The sequence below is a fragment of the Corticium candelabrum genome, chromosome 1 (genome assembly GCF_963422355.1).
Source record: "Corticium candelabrum chromosome 1, ooCorCand1.1, whole genome shotgun sequence".
Taxonomy (NCBI): Eukaryota; Metazoa; Porifera; class Homoscleromorpha; order Homosclerophorida; family Plakinidae; genus Corticium; species Corticium candelabrum.
The window spans coordinates 15,512,972-15,532,042 of record NC_085085.1 but is presented as its reverse complement, the minus strand read 5'-3'; the positions used below and the strand labels follow the sequence as shown (position 1 = coordinate 15,532,042).

Genomic DNA, 19,071 nt, shown 5'->3' with positions numbered 1-19,071 from the left:
CGACACCAACAACCATTGAGTCACATCATTATCATCTCGTACTCTCGGAGCTTTCGCTGCCACTTTCGCCGCCTCTCCATACTGCATCTGCTGGAAAAGCATGTTGAACCTCCTCACAAATAATTCCTCTGCTCCAGGCAGGTTGTTCCTAACAGCCATTCTCAACGCCAACTCGGGATTCTGAAGCGTTTGGGAGATATACGGCACGATGTTGGTCTCATCCACGCCGACAGACAAAACCTATTGAGACGCATGGAATGACTAAATTATTGATATCAATTATTTGCATCCCACCTGTCCTTTTCTGTTGACTCCGATTATGCCACTGGTGGCGTCGTGCATGGCAGTGACGAATATGGTGTCGCTTGAGATTCGGTTCATGTAGATGCATGTGCCGGTCTCGAGATCATAGAGATGAACGTAACCGTACTTTGTGATGAGAAAGATGACGTTGTATCTGTCACTGATCTGCATGGCTACGGGAAAATCGTTCTGGGCTTCCGCTGGAAAGAAGACATCGACGGCTCGTTTCTGGAAAGGTTGGTTGCCGGAAGGAGGTTGACCGACTTCAATCACATGAAGCTGAAAAAGCAAGATGTTTACAACGAGGAAACTACATGTCTGTCTGTCTGTCCTGTTGTCTGTCTGTCTGTCTGTCTGTCTGTCCTGTCTGTCCAATCTGCGGCTGCCTGTCCTGTTGTCTGTCGTCCGTCCGTCTGTCTATCTGTCTGTCCTATTGCTTGTCTGTCTGTCCGTCTGTTTGTCCTGTTGTCTGTCCGTCTGTTTGTCCTGTTGTCTGTCCGTCTGTTTGTCCTGTTGTCTGTCTGTCTGTCTGTCTGTCTCTGTCCTGTTATCTGTCTGTCATGTTGTCTGTCTGTTTGCCCTGTTGTCTGTCTGTCTGTCTGTCTGTCCCATCATGCTTGTCTCTACATTCACTCATATCTGTGTAAACTACTCACTTTGCCACCAGCCATTCCACGAACAGCAAACGAGAAGAGGGTCGACTCATTGGGGTTGCCGTCCATTTTGAACTGAGTGAAGGCGGCCGCGTGACCTTCAATTGGCTGACTAACTTGACGCTCAACAGAAAACAGTTGCATCGCTCCCACAACACGATTTGCCTACAACATGCAGCCAACACTCAAGCCAGAGTACAAACACTATGCATACAACATCCATCACATTGGCTACAAAGAGCATCTACAAGTACAGTTTGTTATAAATCTAGTGCACCTCAACTAATCTAATAGATACTTTTGATTTAGGGTACACATCTTATTCATATGCTGATAAGCCAGTCAGACTAGGTAGGAGTGCATGTAGGAAGACAAACAGCCAGATAAGTAGACTAACTGACGGTTTAAATAAGCAAAGTGACAAACAAGTAGGCTAACACACAAACAGGTAGACAAACAAACAGGCAGATAAGCAAGTAGACTGATAGTGTACAAGCAGGCAGGCAAACAGACACACAGATAAACAAAGGCAAACAAACAGACAGACAACAGACAGACAGACAATAGACAGACAGACAAGACAATAGACAGACAGACAGACAACAGACAGACAGACAGATTTTTTATTTGAACGCTTACTCTACCTAACAAGCGCTAACTTTATGCAAAACACAGACAGACAGGCAGACAGGCAAGCAGACAGACAGACAGACACAGTTGTTGCTTTGCTTAGATGGTGTGTGTTCAATGTTTGAAATATATGTATTGACAGACAGACAGACAGACAGTGCGTCATTCATGAGTAGCTGTTGTCATCCTCTTCATCTTCATTTGCTTTCCTCCGTCTTCAACCATTCTCTGATGGCTTCAGTCTCCATTGGATTATCGCAGACTTACCTTGTCCACGTCGTGGTCTAGTGAGTCTTCTGTGGAGATTGTAATCATGTTTCTACCTGTTTCTCACTGTTGGACTCTTCAACTCTACTTCTATTAACTGGTATTCTTTCTAGTGCGTGCAGCTGTAGTTTGAAACTTCAGGAGCTTGTAATTGCTGTCTAGTTGGACTTTATTATAGTGATTTGCAGTTGATGTATAATAGTTCAATGTTTGATATCTGTATTGACAGACAGACAGACAGACAGACAGACAGACAGACACGTGTCTTTGGAATTGCCTCTAACTGTATTCCAGTTGCATTCAAGCATTTTGATAGGTGGGGATGGCGAGCACACCAATTTCTTCAAAAATTGTCTGAATTATCACTGAATGAAAGCAAAAAGAACAACCAAGACTTTGAAATCATTCAGCAACAATGCTTATCCGTCAGTAAGAGTGACCTTACAGAGATCTCTCAAGAAAACTCAATACACCCTTTGCAGTAGGCGGGGCCTAATATAGGAAGCAAATTTGAGAGTTGAGTGAGCGAAGACACAAAGAGTGGTTGCCAGTTATCTGTAGGAAGGACTTGAAGCCAGACAGTTATAAGTAAGAGTATGCTTGTAAGTGGAAGGCCAAGTAAACTGCAACAATCAAAGCATCCTGACTGGATTCCAAGTAAGAAGCTTGGTTACAGTGAGTGAAGTCGAGCAGACATTGACACCTTACCTACAGCAAAGACTTAAATACAAAATAGTTGGCAACCAGTTTGGGGTCGCTTGACATTATTGTTGTTGTAATATATCAATATGTCATGACAAGAGCACTCATGACATGCAGACTACTTGCATACTAATATACCTCAATGGTGTGGATAAACCAGGCACATGTGTGACCACAGGTTTACATCTGTCCACATGGTTAGTTCTCCTTTAGAAGCCAGTACAATATCAGGGGAAGGGGGAACCCGAGTAAGGAAGACAAGCTTATGTACGTCACTTCTTGGTGCAATTTTGTTTCTGCACGACAACTCTAATTAGTTTAATTAAGAGTTGGTTTTTGTTACTAGTTTTATTATTAGCATCTTTGTATTGGTAAGGAAGGGAAAAGGCTGTTCCTGTCTGTCAAATTAAATAGCATACATTACATGGTGACATGTGACATGAATATATGAGCATGACAGGCAACACTACTTGACATCATTATGTAGGTTGCATTGATGTGAGTTGTAGTGAAATAAATGGATTTGCTAGAGAGACAGACAGACAGACAGACAGACAGACAGACAGACAGGCAGACAGACACAGACAGACAAACAGACAGACAGACAGACAGACAGACAGACAAATAGGCAGACAGACCATTGTCATACCATTGACAGCAACAAGTCTACAGAAAGTCACACCCAATTACTAAGTAACAAAGCAACGCCAACAGCCCAAGACCCAAGCAACAGGCGCACACCCTCACACATCTACCCAACCATCACTATGCCCCTCTATCCCTCACCTGAGCCGAGATTCCAACAAGCAGCAACCATTTCTGAGCTTTATCCGTTCTGTAGTTGATAATCTGACAGCCAGCACCAACAAGCGTGCTATGCCGATCAAAAATCTTCTGCGGCTGTGAATCGCCTAGATAACCAAAATGTAGAGCATTTTCAAAAATCAAATACCCGGATGATCCCGCAAGTACCTTCCATTGACCAATGGTAGACCGAAGCGTCGGTGACTAGTGCGACTGTATTGACTGAAATCCACTTCCAGAAAACGACTTCCTCCGTCATGTCGTGCGCTTTCATCTTGCTCTTCATCTCGATATTAAATATTTGCAGCGTCTTGCCGGCTAGAGAACGCGCCGAATTTCATGTTGCGAAATAAACCTCCGTTTTATCGACCGAAAATGCTACGTTCCACTCAACTGACCTTTCAGAGCAATCACTCTCGACGCCGGATTCATGATAGCAGAGTCTGCTGAGATGGGCCTCCTTGTCGGGTTACCGGGGTCGGCCAAGTCGATAATGACGACTTGCGCCTGTTCTCCCACCTTCTCGCGCACGCAGATGAACTTGTCCGACTCTAGAGTCAACGTGGCAAAACCAATGTTGGCCGGGTTGATGCCAACGCTCTGCAGCTGCAGTTCAAACACGAACCGTCGGCCATGTGACTGAGCAAATGCGAGCGCTTCACGTGGAGACCTACCTGCAGGTGCTCCTGGAATTTTATCGGCAGTATCTGGGCCATGGTAGCACGATGGACGCCGAAAACGGGTCGCTATGTTCTTCTCGTACTTGAATCGCAACGACAAGCTACAGGGTCACCGCCTCCGAAGAGCTCACCGTATGCGTTGTGCGCATGCGTCACAGAACGTCTGAAGTGGGTGTGAACCAAAGAGCGCTCACCCACGCCAAGTAGGCGTGTACTGTACAGGAGTACAGTAGGAAAACTCTGCATGGCAAATGTTACAATAAACTGTTAGAGGGTTTGTACGAGTCAACTTATTAACTAATTATAACAATTTCAACACATTGCCACCACACACATGTTAATTAATTGTCTACTAAAAATTTACCTGTAGCTAATTTTTTAGCTACCTACGATCTTCTTAGCGCGACTAAGAACTACTTAATTTTCGAATTTTAGAACAAATTCAGAACAAGTCATTTCCTACTTCAAAATTAAAAAATCGTTTTTTTTCTCACAGGAAGAGAAGCATCGTGCGACTCACGTGCAGATGAAGTCATTCGGGTGTTTACTTATTTAATTTAATTAATAACTTGCTAGCGGAAAGAAGCTGACTTTCATTCTTGTACACTACGAGAGTACTCTAGTGAGATGTAAGATGAACGAACAAGCAGATGAATGCAGTCGTGACGAACGTCGTTTGCGCTATTCAGCGCTGGACGCCATCGCCAAGCGGCTGAACTTGAAGATGACGCAGGCGCAAGATTGGCGACACCTTGCAGACGAGCTAGGGTTTGATGTTGACTCGATTGGCAACTTTGAATTGAGAACAAACCCAACTCTAGCAATGCTTTGTGAGTGGGTGGCTTTGCATAGAGACAGCAGAATCAACCTACACGAAACACTGAGGTCGAAAATAAGTCACCTAGGAAGATCCGATGTATTGCAAATTTTTGATGAAGCCACAAGTTGGGAAGTAAACCGTAGTCCTCAATCTCCTTCGAAGAATAATTTGGAATCTGGACAAGGTAATTTAATAATTAATATTTTAATTTGTATCATTTTCAATTAAACAGCATTGTGGTTTAAATTAGCGTTACCATGGCAACCGTTACCACAAATCTCGTGGGCGTGGATATTATTACTCAGTTTAGTGAAGAGAGTTAGTTTGTTTTACAAGTCACCTGCAGATGACAGCCTTGTCTCTTACTTGTCGACTTACATCACCAATATTCAAACTGCATTCATGGTCTTTCTTCTGTTTAATGATCTGTTGCTCTACTTTGGGAGAGACTTTGTCCCATTCTGTCTTCTTTCACACATATGCCTTCTAGTACCATTGAGTGAATTCTGGTTCTGCGAAATGAAAGTTCATGCTCAATATGGGTTGACCATCAAAGCAGCTGAATCTAGGCAACAACAGTTTCTACTTGATAAGTCTGCAGATAACAACTTGCAGAATCAACTTGTTGAAATTGATAAGAAGAGAAAGTTGATAGCAAAGGAATTGCGTCGTGCCGTTATGCTGACTGTTACCATTGAGACAATACTGGTTGCATACTTCATTTATCAGCATTGCTTCATGAAGGCTATTGAAGTGTTTGCTGCATCTCTTGTTCTACTGATGGCTGATTATGCTTTTAATTTGTTTTTGTTTTTCAAGTACTACCCCAGTGTGAATACAGCATTTCGACGTGTTGAGAAACGATTTGCACAGTTGTTGCCAAAGAAACCACCAACAAACAAGATATGATTTAGGAAGGATTCATGTACATTAGAGACTTTTCCAACTTGCATATACGAACTGAATAGGATACATCTTATGTTTATCATGGTAGTTACTTTTTCTGAGTAAACAGAGTTAAAACTTTATTAATTTTTAGATTTTAATGTTATTGTAAAAGTTTTAATTTGAAATTGAATAGATTAATTTATTATTGTAAGTGATAAAATTGATTTAATTAAGCCATTGGTCTTCTGACTGCTTGCATTATGAACAACAATTATTAATTAACTAAACCTGGAAGAATTGTACCAAAGACCACTAATATTATAAACTGTAGTCAAACATTTGTTTATTGATATGGTTCAGCCAATAAAAATAGGGAGTTTGGACAGCACATTGCGAACTCATGATCACGCATGCAGCAGCATGCGCGCAGATTTTTCCGCGATCTGGCAAGGGAGGCACCACGAGGACTGGTGACCGAGGCCACTCCAATGGACACGATTGTCGAGTTGGCGTCGTTCCTTCGTCCTGATTCGAAACCTGAGTTAAAGAGCGCAACGCTTGAACATCTTGCTGGACTGACAGTAACTAGAGACGGTCGTGAAGTTTTCACACGTTATCCACCCTTGTTAGAGAGTCTTTCAGACATTGTGAGACGTCTAGAGATCCCCTATGCGAGAGATGCACTAACTTGCTTCATAAATCTAGCAGCTGAAAAGTCAAGCACCGAAGAACTGTTATCAGCCAACGTTCTAAACGTTTTGTTAGAAAGCTTGAGTGCTTGCTCTGATTCCATCTGTAAAGAGAAGTTGTGCATGACTCTATCAAACTTGACGAGAACAGAGACGGGCAGTGAAGCATTTGTTCAACTGTTAAGAACCAAAGGAGATAACTGCCTGTCGGATATCGTTGATATTTTTTGTGAAAGTCAAAATCGTGGCAGTCGAGAGTTGGACTACATTGCAACAGTGTTTGGTAATGTGAGTCAGGTAGCTGATGGAAGGGATCTAATGATGGATAGGAGTAAGGCAATCTTGAAGCGATTGCTGCCTTTACTTGAATGCAGTGCATCTGCAATTTGTCGTCGTAGCATCGCTTGTCTTGTAAAGAATTGTTGTTTCGATGTTCAACATCAAGAGTGGATACTGAGTGACGATATTGACATACTTTCACGGCTGTTGCTGCCACTGGCTGGGCCTGAGGAGTTAGAAGAGGAGGAAATGGAGAAACTACCAATTGACTTGCAATATCTTGGAGATGACAAGACACGGGAACCAGAGGCAGACATCAGAGTTATGCTACTAGAAGCCATCATGCAGGTATAAATAGATACTACTAATAATGATGATAATAAATAATAATAATAGTAAATATTTTTGCTAAACTGCATGTCTTGATGTGTTAGTTGTGTGCTACTCAACACCACCGACAGTATGTAAAGTCAAAAAATACTTATGTTATCATCAGGGAGCTGCATAAGCAAGAGTCAGATGCTTCTGTTTCCAGAATGTGTGAAAACTTGATTTACATTCTGATAGCCGATGAACCTGAAGAAGGTATGGGAAACCTTCAAGATGTGTCCATTCCACCCAACATCTCAGCACAACTACAACAGCAGGACTCTGACCCTTAGTACGAATGTATAGATCTAACATACACTACTGTACATGTATATGTAATCAAGTCTGCACAGAATTCCATTGTACTCAGCATGTCACATAAGTCATTGACTAGCAACTAGAGCAAACTGACAGTATGGGCTTTTGCATTGCAAGTACAGAAAACCACTGCCATTAATTTTTTCTGCTGTGTTTCAGGTTTCAATGAACAACACTGTACACAGTGCCAAATGCTAGTTATGACAGCTAACTGTCAGTTGTGATATACTGCTTTATTCAAATACACACACGCATGCACACACGCATGCACACACACACACACACACACACACACACACACACACACACACACACACACACTGCCACGTAAACATACATAATCTGTTTAATGGACTTATTTGCAAAAGACATGAATCAATGTAACAGTGACCATCATCGTGTGATACTGTACAATTTCGATGAGCGTCAACATCAAAGTAATTAATATCAACAGCACTGTGATGTTGATAGCCCATTGCCCATCACTAGTGCCAGACATTCTATACATATCAAAAAGTCAGCATGGATGTTCTGAAGTGAAAAACTACTTCAAAACATAACTTAATCATCCTATAAAATCGCAAGTGTTCATGTTAATTAGAAACTATATAAGTAGCTGTCATCGTCTTGATATCAAAATATGTTCATACAAAGCAGCATGTGATGCAAAATGCTACGAAACTATAACGATATATCAAAAGATGATTATAAAATCCTAATGTAATACTTTGACTTGCAGCAATCAACACCATTCCTCTGACTTAAGGCTACCACAGAAAACACAACAGTTACTCATATTTTGTGTAAGTACTGTATATTATTTGTGATTGCTATTGCTTCTAAAATAGCTATTAATAGCAGCTAAGTACTACATGTATGCTATTGATGTTATTAACAATTAATTGGTTAATGTGCTAACTAATGTAGTTTTCATATGTATCTAAAAGCTCATTGGTCACGTTCAGTTCCTATGGTTTGACTTTCATTATTTAAGTTTCACATCAATGGTCATTTGCTACAAGTTCGACCACTGTTCACATTTTAACTATCCTTCAAAAACACATCAATAATTGTTGCTCTTAATCTTCAGTCAAACCCCGTAACTCGTTTTCAATCTGCCAATTTGCACAATACTATCAAGCATGTTTGTCCATGTCTAATGGCGGTACTCAAACATAAAACAATTTTGCAAGTTTGCACAGAATGTGAGAAACAGGTACATGACCAAGACATGACCAAGGCTAGCACGCACACACACACACACACACACACACACACACACACACACACACACACACACACACACACACACACACACACACACACACACACACACATTTCAATGGCACAGTACTGTACTACCTTAGCATTAGCAGTAAGCCCAAATCTTAGTAGTGCATGCAGTGGTGTGCCAGCTAAAGTCAAGTCTAGAGACAATATAACAATAGCTGATAAGTATTTTAGTAATGTTAGTTACCCTCAATCAGCAGGTTACTTAAAATAAGGAGGCTGGAAGTTTAGATTTCGCTTATTTTGACATGCTCTCTGTAAATCTGAGGTACACAAATACATGTGGTATTGTGTTATTAAAGTGTACCTGGCTTCTTCATGAGCATGTAGTTTCCCCAGAACAATTGGTGCATGCTCAATGACAAGTGATAATAACTGATCCATGTATGCCTTTTGTCTGCTGTGTTCGATTTCTTTTTCTTGTAGCATCTTGAGCAACTGGTCCTACAAATCAATAAATCATGCACATGGATTTGACGTATTTTTGAATGCGACTTGCTTTTGTTGCCAAGTTGTAGTCATCAGGAACTGAAAGATCTGGAAACAGTGAGACATACACACTGAACATTGCATTCTTGCCAAGTCAACAAAAACAAAGCACCACCTTCAGTTGACTTCGTGCATGTGGACGTCTGTTGGCTCAATAGCTTCACTGCATGTTCTCTCTCTGTTTCAGCAAACATAAGTGCCTCCTCCTTCATTACAATAACAAAACTCTTGATTAAATATTGATACAACTTGAGGCACGACAGTAACACTTTTTGATTGATGGCCTGCTGTAGAGATGCTACATTTGACTCTTGTTCTTCAATAAATTCCTCTAGCTGATGCTTGTCTTCCTGCTCAAATGCATTATCGTTACTCTAATGCACAATAAAACCTTCTGAGTGGCTCACTTCAGCTTGCTGCAATCTCATTTGCAATTCATAAATGTTTTGCTGCAGGCCTTCTTGAAGTTTTCGCTGCTGCTGATGGGCAGATGTAGACGACTGTTCTAGCTCTTTTAGTGAATGACGCAAGTCTTCTCTTGACTGTTCAGACTCTACAAGCTGCAGTAGCATGTTGACACAACTCCATGAAACATTGAAAGGGACGAAACCTTATACCTGTTCTCTGATAGTTTTAATTGTTTGCTGCAAACCTTCAATTTCAGCAGCAGTGCTCTGGACAACAAACCCATAAAATTTATAATCATTTTGTGTTGCCTAGTAGCCTCACTTTGTTAATGTGTTTTGTAGCCTTTGCTTTTAACCTTAAATTTAATCGAGACATTGTGACCACAAGATAAACACCAACAATGACTAACTATATGTCACCTGGAATAGTCACTCTTCAACTGGTTTACTTCTAGATTTCTTGCATCAAGTTGTGCAGACAGACTATTGTTGTGTCGCTTCAAGCCAAGTATTTCAGCCTCCTTCATGCCACCATCTGTGGTGTGGTGACTATCTCGACCAACAACTAGCTTCACACAGTCACCAACTTTCTCCAAAGCAGCAGTTATATTTGCAGCTGTAGAACAGCTAACATCTTGTCCATCAATTTCCAGAATTCTGTAAGACAAGCCGTCAAAAGTTGCCACACAAAGCACACTTATAATACAACCACTGCAGCAGCTGTAAACTAACACAGAGTTGTGTGCGTGCATGTGTGTGTGCGTGCATGCGTGCGTGTGTGCGTGTGTGTGTGTGTGTGTGTGTGTGTGTGTGTGTGTGTGTGTGTGTGTGTGTGTGTGTGTGTGTGTGTGTGTGTGTGTGTGTGTGTGTGTGTTTACCTGTCTCCAGCTGCTAGGATCTTTGCTTTGTATGCTGAAGTTCCATGTTTAATACTGCGGATATAAACTCCTGGTCCCTGGTGTCCTGACAACGAAGACCCGCCATCTGCAAGACTTAGACCTGAACCATGTTTGCGAAGGCCTGTCAGCTCAGCCGGAATCAGAGACATAATCTGAGTGGATGCCAGCGTAAATAGAGAGCAATGACTCGATGAGACTCGACTAAGCAAAATGTCAGATTTTATTGCTTTATAAAGCAGAAACAGAAACACACAAAATGGACAAACAATGAGACAGACAAAGCATGCACACCACAAAAGTAAACACACACACACACACACACACACACACACACACACACACACACACACACACACACACACACACACACACACACATGCATGCACACTTCATCTAGTACCTTTGCAAGTGAGAGGTGGTTGCCTTAAGTTCTTCAATATCTTTACGCTAAGTAACATATCTCCAGTTACAACACCTACTACTACAAAAAATGAAAATTGCATTTCACCTGGTCTTGCACTTTCAATTTCAGTCGCTCATTCTCAGCTTGCAATGCAGAAAGAATACCATCCTTTTTGCTCAGTGATGCCTTAAGAGCCTTTACTGTATCTTTATCACTGCCTGTTACAAACTAAAATCTTTAACAATGTTGACAAATGTATGAAAGTTACATACTATCGCTACAATGGCGTTTTGTTGAAGTCTAAACCATTTTTAATTAAACAATAAGTGAACACCATTTACATTAAATGTCAATAAATTACTTCTTTTGATGCTCTCAGCTCTCTGTTCTCTCTTTGTAATGTACTAATGACAACTTCTTGAGATGCTGATGTCTCCTCCAAGTGTTTAATATGTCTGTCTCTCTGCACAAGCTCAAGCATGACTGTTGATCTACACAGTTATAAAGCAGTGCTTTCCTTACTTGAGCCAGTAAATCCTCGTCACTACGTTTCTTCTCCTGAATATCTTGCTGAGAAAGCAACATGCATTATGCAATGATATATCACCATTTTTATGATAACAACTGTCATGCTCACCGTCCTCCTATTTTCATTTTCTAGCTGTTGGATTCTCTCTGCCTTTATTTGCACATCATCTTCTAAAGTTGCAATTTGAGCACAGTATGTAGACTACAAAACAAATCATCAAGAGTTAATTTCTTAATCAATATTGCTTTCCCAACTACTAAGACATAACCACACCTCCTTATCTTGGCTTAGAGAGAAAGTTTCAAAACCAACATCACCCTGGAAATAACAGATACAAGTCAAGACAATCAACAAGCAGAGCAGACAAGCTAGCAAGGAAACATTACAAAAACAAAAAACGGATAACTCTGTAAACCTGCACTGTAATAGCTTCTCCATATAAAATGTGTATTGACAGACAGAGAAACAGACAAACAAAGAGGCAGACAAAGACAGACAGACAGACAGACAGACAGACAGACAGACAGAAAGAGACAGACAGACAGACAAACAGACAGACAGACAGAAATATATGTATTGGACAGACAGACAGACAGACAGACAGACAGGCAAGGCAGGCAGGCAAGCAGGCAGGTAGGCAGACTATTTTATTAGGATACAGCATCTCTACACACTAGAATACATGATTTTTCAATAATTAAAAGAAAGTGCTTCATAAACAAGTTACAAGTTCAACTATTTCAGGCAAGCAGGCAGACAGTAGCTTGGACATTAATAAACAATTGTAGAGATTAGTTATAGCCATCATGTGCTCAAATATGAAAAAGACAGACAGGCAGACAAACCAAAGAAACTTGTAAACAAAAAGATATAAAATGCAAATACAATGCAAACAAACAGATAAAACTAAATGAGCATATGAAAAGATAATAATCATCCAACATATACTGATTATACTTACCATGTGGTTTGCCTGCTTAGCACATGTTGCTCTCAGTTGCTCCAATTCTTCTTGCATTGCAGCCTTCTCCACTTCCTCATTCCTTTCTCGTTGAGCTACAGACTCTTGTAAACACTCATATGCATTCCGAAGCGTAGCCACCTGTCACACACAACACAAACTGTTTCACACAAAACCCGTAGTGAACTTTACATCAATATGTGTATACAGTCTGCTCCAGATCATCTAGCCTTGCAACTTTAGGTTGCATAGATTCAAGTTCAGCCCACAAAGAAGCATTCTTGGCACGTACAGCCTCCTGTACAAGAAATATCATACATAAATTGAAAACATGTCGAAGTCAAGTGAGTACAATGCCATCTGATGATCTGGCAAGTGAGTATCCTGATGGTGGTGAAAGAGGTCTATCAGATGGGAATACCCTGTTGGCACAATCTTCTTGAAAAACTATCAAAATCAACTAAAACAATAGCTGCTGCTTGCCTGTCAGTTGATCGAAAGACTGAGTCGCTTCCACTTGATGATCGTTTCTGTAATGGACCAACTCGTAGATGAAATGAGTTTGTATCCTTCCACGCTGACTGCACCATCAAAGGATACTCTCCATCACCAACGACTCTTTCTGCTGCAATAAAACAGTCTGATCTGTGACAAACTTGACTGTAAATTTGTGTTTGACATACCAGCAGTGCTAGATAAACACTCTAAAAGACAGTAATTGCTTGGATTGTCTTTAATATTAAACTTTCTCAGTGCCAGTCTCACCACCTCTTGACAAGATGTCAGAGGTGATACTGCAATTGCTTTCTCCTCAGATTTATGTCCAGGTACAAAAGCTGTCACCTATTCAAATGCAAGTGTATATGCAACAGAATTCAATGACTTGTTTGTATATAATTAACCTTAATTACACCACTCTGCTTAATTTTCAGTTCAAACTTAGTCTCATTGAGAGATGCCCAGTGTGACTGCAATTGCAGTGGACATTCAAATCCAGCAACTTCTCGATCTGGAACTAAAATGAAAATTTATTCTAACACAAAAAATAGAAAGCAAATATCCGGCAATTCAAATGAACAAGAGCTACAACAACACAATAAGGGACCAAGGCATAGACAGACAGGCAAAGTTGATAGGCAAACAGAAAGACAAACAAAGTTTGAAACTACACTAAGAGGCTGGATAGTATCATAAGACACTTCACACTAGCAATTTTCATATACAATATTCAAGAGTGAACTGCAAAGGATGTGTGAGAAGACCATACAAACCCACTTTACCTCCTTTTCTAGTTGATACTTCTGCTAGATAAAACCTCAGAGGGTCATCTACCATCTCCAACTTTTCCAGCAACTGATTCACAACAAAGAGTGCAGATGTCTTTGCTGCAATGCGTAATGCTTTGTATTCATGTCCTGTCTGCAATGATGTAAGCCACACACGAATAACACCCTCCTTTTCACGACCAACAGCATGCCTGATAGCAGGTGAAGATTCTTTCACACCAAATTTGTCTGATAATTTACGAGCTCGATAAGAACTCGATTCAGCACTAACTGAAGAAATAGACTCTGGCCTGTACATGACAGAACAAACCAAAGAAATATAAAAATTGTATCACACACACACACACACACACACACACACACACACACACACACACACACACACACACACACACACGCATGCACCCACACACACACACACACACACACACACACACACACACACACACACACACACACACACATGCGCACACACGCACGCACATGTACACGCACATGCACAAATAGACAAAATGGATATGCCCTTCGGAAAGTTCTGAAGATAGCACCCCCTGCCTATTTCTAGGTAGGGACCCTAGCACTACTCAGAGTTAGGCCGTGCTGACTAACCCCTTGATGCGTGGCCAGAGCATCAAAGGGCACTGACTTTGGCACAGCGGTGGGACTGAACCTCAAGTCCACACGTACCCGTATATACTGCATTATGTTCTGCCAAGCCAATGGTCTAGTCCACCCAGGCAATTGTGTGTGAATTTCTTGCCGAAGGAAATGACGTCTGTACTCGTCCACGAACCTACAACCTCAACGTACCGAATGTTTCCATTCTCCAAATGCAACTCTCTAACCAATTGAGCTACAGACGCCACACACACACACACACACACACACACACACACACACACACACACACAAACAAACACACACGCACATGCACACACACACACACACACACAAACACACACGCACATGCACACATACACACACACACACACACACACACACACACACACACACACACACACACACACGTGTGCACACACACAGAGTGAATACCGCTTACAAAGGTTTCAAATATGTCATTTGTGCAGAACTGTTCACTGCAGCTGATTTTCTTGGTGAGATTTCTTGGCTTGTGTTGACACTTGCTTTCTGATTTACCATATCAGTATGAACTTCAGATGACAACTCATTGGTATTACCATCAACTATTTTGCTTGTTACTTGAGTCGTCAAGTGATCTCTATTCTGTTCAAGATTTCCTACATCCGTGTTAGTTTCCCACCCAGACGGTGATCTCAACGCTTCAATAGCAGCCAATGCCTTGACCTTATCTTCTTCACTAGCGGCATTCAGTGAATCTACAATGCATTATTTCACTAGTTGAATCACCAAACTACATGGAGTGCCACAACCTTCCAAGAATGAATCCAAGTCACCCTCACTACCAACACTTAACTTGTAGATTTCTGCCAGGATTGTCTCCCTCTCATGTGAAGACACGATGTCCATTTCATCTACAACAATTCAATGGCTCTCATTACCAACTTTAAATTCAATCAAAACTATACCAAGAAGCCGAAAGTCAATCTCAAGAAGCTTTTTTCCATTAACTTGATGGGCTGTGATTACAAGCACAATCGTATGAATAATAGAAACAGATGACATGATCAGTGATTGGTCTTTACTCAAAAAGTGTGGTGTGTATTGTCCTAGTCCAACATCTCTCAACCAATCAGTTACTTCACTTGTACTCCACTGCTCGATGCTTTGATATGATAACTGGAAAGTATGATACAAGTTAATGTATACCAGTTTTATCATTTTACATGACAGTCTAGTATCACATTTTTGATTATTGACATCTGCATAATTTTGTTCCATTCACTTTGCAATAAAATCAATTTGGTTTGTTGTTCTCTTCATAACACCTTTTAGTCAACTTGTTAAAGTGTTGTATTTCATTCCTGACTGACATAAGGTATGTGACCACGTTTTGACAAAAAGTAAGTCTAATATAATGAACCTACAAACGGCCAACAAATCTTATTGAAAGTTAATTTAGTCATAATGTTTAAATATCTTAAAATTAAATGAATCCAAACCTTTTCAGCCATTGATGTGTATTATCACATGTCCATGTGTCCACCTGTCTGTGTTTGTCTGTGTGTCTGTCTATCTGTCTACTAGCTATTTACTCCATTACACTCCCAGCTAGTTGTACCCTTGATCATACACTTAACTCATACAATGAGCCTTAATTAACAGTCCTACTAAAACTGGCTTTTACCTTATCTCTAGAGCCCTTCAATGATTCAACATCAAGTACATTGGTACAGTCATCTCTACCACTTTCATCAGTTGATATAAACAATAAGCTTTTCTCATCTACTTGTGTTTCCTGACAACGAACACCCTGTGGTGAGATCTCGCCACGATAAATTGTGGGAGGACGTACAATAATGCTTTTCCGCAAATCTATGGTATTAAAATGAAGAAACATCATTGTAAAGAACAACTTCAATATCCTTCAGACACCATACCGTCTTCTTCTGGCAAAGGCAACTCATCATCTGTATTTGAGTCACTGTCCAGTACTGATTCTGTGTCTGTAGTGTTACTCTGAAGTAATTCGTCAGCTAAATGTTGTTCTCCCTCCATCGCTGCAAGATTTTCTTCAATTCTGGAATCTTGTTCCTGCTGCATTTGCTGTAAAGAAGTCAAATCTTCAGCAAGGTGGTCAGTCAAATTTGTCTCCAAAGTTTTTCGTTTGACAGAAGCAGCCTATATAAAATTACATCAAATTATGTAGCTATGTAAATTCTTAGATATATTACTACTACAGGATTACAAGATTACTAGCTATAAAGTGGTTACCTGGATCTTTGCAAAAGTATCATCAAGAGATTTGTAATTATCTCCTGCAGCATGATCACCTTGTACAAATTCTGATGTTTCTGAAGTGTTGTCTTCAAAAAAGCCCATAACGGAGGCAAAGTGTTTAGGCTTAACAGCTGGACTATCCTCAGCATCATGTAAGTATGGTTCAGAAACATATACTGATGAACTAGGTAGATCCTCCTTGTCATGATGAGCTTCTTTGGAATCATGGCCAGTTGACTTTAAAGCTGTAAATACAGCAGTGAGGAGATCAGAATCACCAGAAGACATTGATAAACGAGAAGATGGAGTTTTGTTCCCTTTTGAAGTCATTAGGAAACTGTAATCAAACATTCCAGGGTTTTCATCTGATGGCAAGCCATTGACACCAGAAACTTCACTTGTTGCGATAGTCACAACAGCTGTTTCCTTGTTTTCTACCTCCTTCACCATTCTATGTCCAATTTCTATTGTTTGCTCATCACTTTTTTGTGACTGAATTGAGGAATTGCTCTTTACAGCTTCAACATTTTGAGTCCAAGATTGCTTTTTTACTATCACTGCCTTAAGTCCACTTGCCTCTGCAACATAGCCATTATTTGCTTTCTCTGACAAACCAGAAGTCGCTTCAGAGGGTATATGTGGGGGAGGTTCAGATGGTAACTCAGGTGGTGGTTCAGAAGGAAGCTCGGGTGGTAAATCTGATTCTTCTAATAGCATCTCAGAGGAAAGTACTGGCAATACCGGTGAAGCTTCCACTAAATTTTCAGTAATACTAGGAGGTGCTGAATGCCTTCCCGAAGAAGAATGAACTACACTAGACTGCCCACCGATGCCTTCTACATCAGCACTTTTTGTTAGACGAAATCGACGATCCACAAAACCAGACTTGAGAGTATGAACAGATGCCTGTGTTGCTGGAGAAGATGAAATAGCAGATAGTGAGGCCAAACTGAATCGCTTTTTTGGTAGTGTGTTTTTGTTCCTCATTTCTGTAGCTGACCTTATACTTGAGATTGTTTTCTTCCTGTCGTGTGTTTGAGATGACAAAATGGGTGATGACTTTGTTTCACTGACTACTTCTTGTCCATTAATTGGAGCAATGGTGTCATTTGGTACGTGTGAAGTAGCTTCAGTATTTTCACCTAGTGCACCTGTGACCCTTGCATTATCACCAAATCTTGATGCCATACCAAATTTAGAAGTGTATACTGGCTTAGACACATTTGAAGTTACGCTTCTAACTACAGATGGAGACGCAGTGCTCCCTGTCTCGTTGACTTGTTCTGGTTTGGTAAACCTGCTTTTAAACTTGGCTGTCAAAGATGTGGTATTCATTCCTATTTGCTCTCTTTCCCAAGATGCATTTTGTACTGTAGAATGGGCAATTGGCACAATGTCAGGACTACTACATTTGGCTACTGATGACTTGGACAAAAATGAGGAATTCATAGCCTCCGAGGAGTTTGTCTGAAACTTGCTAACTTCTACTGATTTGGCATCAGGTGTGTTAGCTCCAACAGTTTGCTCCACAGATGTTTCCAATTTTGACTGAGTAGTTAGCTGCTGTTCAGGAGGTAAAGTTGTCACTGATACCAAAGATGGAGATTGCACATCTACTTCTACTTTAACATCTACTGTTGAATCCACTTCAACATTGACTGTTTTGGTCAATGGTTTCTCAGGTAGTTGAGAATGAGTTTTCAATGCTAATACAGACTGTGGTTTCAAGCTAGAACTCAAAATTGTTTTTTTTCCAACTGAAATATTAGGTCGTTTAGCAGCAGGACTCTTTCCTCCAAAACGTGACAAACCAGACAATGATGACAGATTTCTTCTTCCACCAGTTGCCTTGCTACCTCTAGACTTGTCACGCAATTTCGATTCAAACGAAGGCGGACTACCACCTGATACAGAATCCACAGACTGCACTGCCTCAACTGCCTCAGGTATGGACGGCTTTTCAGGAGAAACCGAAGACATCTCTGGTAGAGACACATCCGGAAGAGTTAGCGCATGACTAGAAGATGAAGGCAATGGAAGATCAGGTATAGGCGAGTCAGGCAACTCAGGCGGTAGAGACGTCGGTAGGTCCGGTGGTGGTCCAACAGGTAGCTCAGGTGGCGGTCCAACAGGTAGCTCAGGTGGCACATCGAAGTCGCCAGTCGCTGGAGGAGACACTGGCAGGGGTGAAGTGTGAGTGTGGGGCGGAGCTGCATTGGCGGGCATGGAATTCAAACGTGCCCTAATCGTCGGTGGACGGTTCTGAAATCGCGGTCTATCCAATGTAAAATGTCTGAGCCTCGGAGAAAAGCCGTCATCAGCAACAACAGAAGACGATGCGTTGCTTTCTGACGGAGCATAAGAGATGTCGCTGGTAGATGGCTCTAATCTTGATGCTGTGCCTTTCCCTAATTGCAAAACACTTGTGCCTGCTAGCCCCGGTAATGAAATCGCTCCAGGTGGATATCTCTTGTTCCTCTCGGCGTTTGCCATGCAGAACGAAACCAAGACATACGGGATGTCGA

At 41.1% G+C, this 19,071-nt stretch overlaps 4 protein-coding genes across 6 annotated transcripts in view; 2 read left to right on the top strand and 2 right to left on the bottom strand.

The window, feature by feature from the left end:
• Window positions 1-4,171, bottom strand: part of LOC134190357 (clathrin heavy chain 1-like) — a 15,032-nt gene extending 10,861 nt beyond the window's left edge. The window contains exons 1-7 of the mRNA XM_062658812.1: window positions 4,034-4,171; window positions 3,758-3,965; window positions 3,528-3,677; window positions 3,342-3,466; window positions 960-1,121; window positions 295-582; window positions 43-240 (exon numbers count right to left, since the gene is read on the bottom strand). Coding sequence (XP_062514796.1) covers window positions 43-240; window positions 295-582; window positions 960-1,121; window positions 3,342-3,466; window positions 3,528-3,677; window positions 3,758-3,965; window positions 4,034-4,075 — 1,173 coding nt within the window. The 5' untranslated portion in view covers window positions 4,076-4,171. The remainder of the gene's footprint in view (window positions 1-42; window positions 241-294; window positions 583-959; window positions 1,122-3,341; window positions 3,467-3,527; window positions 3,678-3,757; window positions 3,966-4,033) is intronic.
• A 502-nt stretch (window positions 4,172-4,673) lies between these two features.
• On the top strand, window positions 4,674-5,955 carry LOC134176682 (uncharacterized). The gene is made up of 2 exons (XM_062643342.1): window positions 4,674-5,043; window positions 5,110-5,955. Exons 1-2 carry the CDS (start codon window positions 4,674-4,676, stop codon window positions 5,766-5,768), a joined length of 1,029 nt encoding a protein of 342 aa, XP_062499326.1. The 3' UTR covers window positions 5,769-5,955.
• Window positions 5,956-6,096: 141 nt separating this feature from the next.
• Window positions 6,097-8,688, top strand: LOC134184650 (protein HGH1 homolog). Of its 3 annotated transcripts, XR_009970687.1 has the most exons (3): window positions 6,097-7,063; window positions 7,150-7,497; window positions 7,562-7,639. XR_009970687.1 is itself a non-coding variant. In XM_062652410.1 (2 exons), the coding sequence occupies exons 1-2, from the start codon at window positions 6,158-6,160 to the stop codon at window positions 8,160-8,162; spliced, it is 927 nt and encodes a 308-aa protein (XP_062508394.1). In that variant the 5' UTR covers window positions 6,097-6,157; the 3' UTR covers window positions 8,163-8,688. The 3 variants fall into 3 exon arrangements, 2 of the variants coding, with proteins under 2 accessions (XP_062508394.1, XP_062508383.1); XM_062652410.1 differs by lacking the exons at window positions 7,150-7,497; window positions 7,562-7,639 and adding an exon at window positions 8,142-8,688; XM_062652399.1 differs by lacking the exon at window positions 7,562-7,639 and having other exon boundaries at window positions 7,150-7,527.
• Window positions 7,799-19,049, bottom strand: LOC134184643 (uncharacterized). Its single transcript, XM_062652387.1, has 31 exons — window positions 16,541-19,049; window positions 16,207-16,447; window positions 15,954-16,141; window positions 15,352-15,445; window positions 15,235-15,285; window positions 15,079-15,180; window positions 14,727-15,024; window positions 13,661-13,956; window positions 13,283-13,395; window positions 13,064-13,223; window positions 12,864-13,005; window positions 12,733-12,802; window positions 12,589-12,678; window positions 12,381-12,521; window positions 11,693-11,737; window positions 11,528-11,620; window positions 11,413-11,460; window positions 11,252-11,353; window positions 11,163-11,190; window positions 10,996-11,108; window positions 10,888-10,934; window positions 10,467-10,688; window positions 10,009-10,245; window positions 9,911-9,944; window positions 9,799-9,855; window positions 9,589-9,741; window positions 9,451-9,531; window positions 9,297-9,387; window positions 9,192-9,229; window positions 9,000-9,136; window positions 7,799-8,169 (listed from the first exon to the last, which is right to left on the bottom strand). The coding sequence occupies exons 1-31, from the start codon at window positions 19,037-19,039 to the stop codon at window positions 8,145-8,147; spliced, it is 6,036 nt and encodes a 2,011-aa protein (XP_062508371.1). The 5' UTR covers window positions 19,040-19,049; the 3' UTR covers window positions 7,799-8,144.
• Window positions 19,050-19,071: the final 22 nt, after the last annotated feature.

Bases quoted from the DNA above. Each gene is read 5' to 3' on its own strand.
- LOC134184643 (XM_062652387.1), bottom strand. From the start codon at position 19,039: ATGGCAAACGCCGAGAGGAACAAGAGATATCCACCTGGAGCGATTTCA. The intron at 15,286-15,351 runs GTAAAGACCAAT...TTGTAATCACAG, and splicing joins ATACACACCACACTTTTTGA to CCCATCAAGTTAATGGAAAA. The intron at 10,935-10,995 runs GTGAAATGCAAT...TATGTTACTTAG, and splicing joins AATTGAAAGTGCAAGACCAG to CGTAAAGATATTGAAGAACT.
- LOC134176682 (XM_062643342.1), top strand. From the start codon at position 4,674: ATGAACGAACAAGCAGATGAATGCAGTCGTGACGAACGTCGTTTGCGC. The intron at 5,044-5,109 runs GTAATTTAATAA...GGTTTAAATTAG, and splicing joins TAATTTGGAATCTGGACAAG to CGTTACCATGGCAACCGTTA.
- LOC134184650 (XM_062652399.1), top strand. From the start codon at position 6,158: ATGCAGCAGCATGCGCGCAGATTTTTCCGCGATCTGGCAAGGGAGGCA. The intron at 7,064-7,149 runs GTATAAATAGAT...TTGATGTGTTAG, and splicing joins TACTAGAAGCCATCATGCAG to TTGTGTGCTACTCAACACCA.